This window comes from Colobus angolensis, unplaced genomic scaffold (assembly GCF_000951035.1).
Source record: "Colobus angolensis palliatus isolate OR3802 unplaced genomic scaffold, Cang.pa_1.0 Scaffold15, whole genome shotgun sequence".
NCBI classification, from domain to species: domain Eukaryota; kingdom Metazoa; phylum Chordata; class Mammalia; order Primates; family Cercopithecidae; genus Colobus; species Colobus angolensis.
Genome location: NW_012114599.1, coordinates 10,707,068 through 10,710,551, shown reverse-complemented (window position 1 = coordinate 10,710,551; position 3,484 = coordinate 10,707,068). Strand labels below are relative to the sequence as shown.

General features: G+C 40.4%; 1 protein-coding gene across 1 annotated transcript; it reads left to right on the top strand.

Moving 5' to 3' along the window:
- Positions 1 to 1,556: 1,556 nt before the first annotated feature.
- Positions 1,557 to 3,275, top strand: LOC105507530 (tetratricopeptide repeat protein 39B-like). The gene has a single exon (XM_011936031.1). The coding sequence runs from the start codon at positions 1,557 to 1,559 to the stop codon at positions 3,273 to 3,275; it is 1,719 nt and encodes a 572-aa protein (XP_011791421.1).
- The last annotated feature ends 209 nt before the right edge of the window (positions 3,276 to 3,484 follow it).

The window sequence follows — 3,484 nt, the reverse complement described above, 5'->3', positions numbered from 1 at the left end:
TTCCTCTTGTTGCCCAGGCTGGAGTGCAATGGCATAATCTTGGCTCACTGCAACCTCCGCCTCCCGGGTTCAAGAGATTCTCCTGCCTCAGCCTCCCGAGTAGCTGGGATTATAGGCACCCTCCACCATGCCCAGCTAATTTTTGTTATTTTTAGTAGAGATGGGGTTTTGCCATGTTGGCCAGACTGGTCTCAAACTCCTGACCTCGTGATCTGCCCGTCTTGGCTTCCCCAAAGTGCTGGGTTTAGAGGTGTGAGCCACCGCACCCAGTCTGAATTTCTTTTTCTAACAGAAACAATGCTAGGAAATCTTTCTAGGTTTATACAACTCTCTCCATGTCCAAAGTTCTATATAACTGACCATAATGTTTCATTTCATTAAAAGTTAGTTTTAGGCCAGGTGCACTGACTGGCAACTGTAATCCCAGCACTTTGGGAGGCAGATGCATGTGGATCACTTGAGCCCAAGAATTTGAGACTAGCCTGGGCAACATGGCAAAACTTTATCTCTACAAAAAAATTCAAAAAAAAAAAAAAGGTAACTGGGCATGGTGGTACATGCCTATAGCCCCAGCTATTTGAGAGGATTAGGTGGGAGGATCTCCTGAATTTGGGAGGCAGAGGTTGTAGTGAGCCAAGATCGCATCACTGCACTCCATCCTAGGCAACAGGGCAAGACTCTGTCTCAAAAAAAAAAAAAAAGAAAAGAAAAGAAAATAGAAAGCTACAAACATTCCCTTTTCTGGCCAGATTCTTGTCCCCCAAGGCCTTCCCATAGAGAAATTTTACAGCTATCACAGTACAGTTCTACAACACGATCTTATGAAATTGATATGTTGGAAGAATGGTTACAAAATAATTCTTTTGCTTACAAAGGATTTACTTTGCAGTTTTTTTTGTTTTGTTTTGTTTTGTTTCTTTGAGACGAAGTCTTGCTCTTGTCCCCCAGGCTGGAGTGCAATGGCACGATCTCGGCTCACTGCAACCTCCGCCTCCCGGGTTCAAGTGATTCTCCTGCTTCGGTCTCCTGAGTAGCTGGGATTACAGGTGTGCGCCACCATGCCCGGCTCATTTTTTTGTATTTTTAGTAGAGATGGGGTTTCACCATGTTGGCAAGGCTGGTCTCAAACTCCTGACCTCAGGTGATCTGCCCACTTCGGCCTCCCAAAGTGCTGGGATTACAGGTGTGAGCCACCACGCCCAGCCTGCAGTGTTTTTAAAAAACCAATTTTTCCTCATCTGTAGTTGAATTTAGAAATTTTTTAAAAAGCATGTTTTGTTTAGTACCTTCCAAATGATTTGAACTTTTCAGAAATGCATCTTCTGGGTAATTAAAATTATTTTTTATTCCCCCCTTGTCTGACATAGATGATAATATCCCAATGCCACACCTTACAGATAGTTGTTTGTTTGTCTCTATTTTAACAGCAACACCTCAGACTGAGCTTTGTGTGGAAGAAGTGACCTCAATCAGGAGATCAGGAGCTACCCTGATTACAACCACGTCACTCCACTTCCACTTCAGATATTTCTCATCTGTAAGTGGGGAAACAAATAATGTCACTTACTCTAAGTAAAATAAAAAGTAATCAAGAGGACAAGTTTGAAGATGCCTGTGAAAGTATCCCTGTGGCAACAACGATGAATCTACCATCTTCTTTGGAAGAATGCACCACTGGATTGTATTTATTTCTAAATAATAGATTCTCAGATGCAATAAATCTCATTCATCCATGGTCTAAAAACAGCATGTACCATTCCCTAATGTATGGTATCCTTATGGTTGTCAAGGCCGTACTGACTTTTGAACCACAGGATTTACAGATTGGAATGATGGCTGCAAAGGATGCTTTGAAAACCTGTGACAATTTCCGAAAAAAACCTAAAATGACATTGTCTCATCTAGTAAGTAGACAGGGAATAACGGCTATCACAGAAGAGGAATTGCATGCAGAAGTCTGTTATGCTGAGTGTTTGATATTGAAATCCTTTATATCACTTATACAGGAGGAGAGCATGCTTGCTTTTCTTAAAAGCGGGATCAGTGTTGGGTCAAGTTACCACATATACAAAGACTGCCAACAAGTATTAACACAGATCCCTGACAACCAAAGCAAAGCCCACAAACACCTGGTTGGAGGTATAAAATTTGGACTTGGAGCGTTCAATTTGATGTTATCACTTATGCCACCAAAAACACTTAAACTACTCAATATTATTGGATATTCTGGTGATAGAGAAGTAGGCTTAGCTTTGCTTCATGAGAGTGCATCTGAAACCCATATAAATAATATCTTAAGTCTTTTGATTCTACTCTTTTATTACAATTATGTCTATGTAGCTTTTGGTGTTGAAAAGGTTTACAATTCTGCTACAGAGGATCTCTTCCTAGTCTACCTCCAGAAATTTCCAAACTGTGTCATATTTAAATTTTTCCATGCACGTTCTAGTATGCTGAAAGGAAATTTTGAAAATGCACAGTTAAAATTACAGGAGTGCATTTTTACTCAGAATGAATGGAAGCAGGTTCATCACCTCTGTTACTGGGAATTCATGTGGTGCCACATTTTACTGCAGGATTGGAGGCAGGCTTACCACTATGCCAATCTACTGTCTCAACACAGCAGATGGTCCAAGGCAATATACATGTACAGCAAAGCTATCACCCTGGCTTTGCTTCCTTCTGATTTTGTGAAATCAGTAAGTGAGGATATGAACTCTCTCTTCTTAAGAGTGGAAAGCCTGAAAATCAAATTTTTAGGCAGTGCTGTGCCAATAGAGAAGTTTGTTGCAGAGAAGGGTCAGCGCTATGGCACTACAACAGGCTGGTTTACAGCCCAGCCCCTTCTGGAGTTCATATATGCCTGGAGTGGTTTCCTAGTCATGAGCAGAAAGAATGAGCTTATTTCAAGCTGGCTGTCAATAATCGACAAAGGAGAAGACCTTTTACAAGAAAATCCACATAAAGTGTATGGCACAGATGACATAAGTTTATTAAATTTACTGAAAGGCCTATGCCTGAAACACTTAGGCAAATATTCAGAGGCTGAGTATTACTTTAATTGTGTCATTCAAAAGAAGAAATTATTAAAATATGACCACTATTTGGTGCCATATACTTACTATGAACTGGGAATCTTACACTATCTAAAAGGAGACTATGACAGTGCAACAAAAAACCTAGACAGCGTAAGAAATTACAAAGACTATTCCATGGAAACTCGGTTACAGTTTAGGACTCACATAGCACTTGAACAAATAGCCAGAGAAAAATGACTTAAACACAAAGTGTGGTTTTGTTTAGTAGGAGTGAAATATCTACAGTGAGCAAGTAATTAACAGGTAGAAAAATCATATCTTTGCGGAAAAAATTCAAGAGGCGGCTGCCAAGAATCTGATCAGTAATGAGAAAGGGGTGGGCAATGACTTTTCCCTCTTTCTTTCTCATACCTATAAAATGCGATGTCTTAGAGGCAAATGAGGTG

Excerpts from the sequence above, each read along its gene's own strand:
- LOC105507530 (XM_011936031.1), top strand. The coding sequence starts at position 1,557 with ATGTCACTTACTCTAAGTAAAATAAAAAGTAATCAAGAGGACAAGTTT.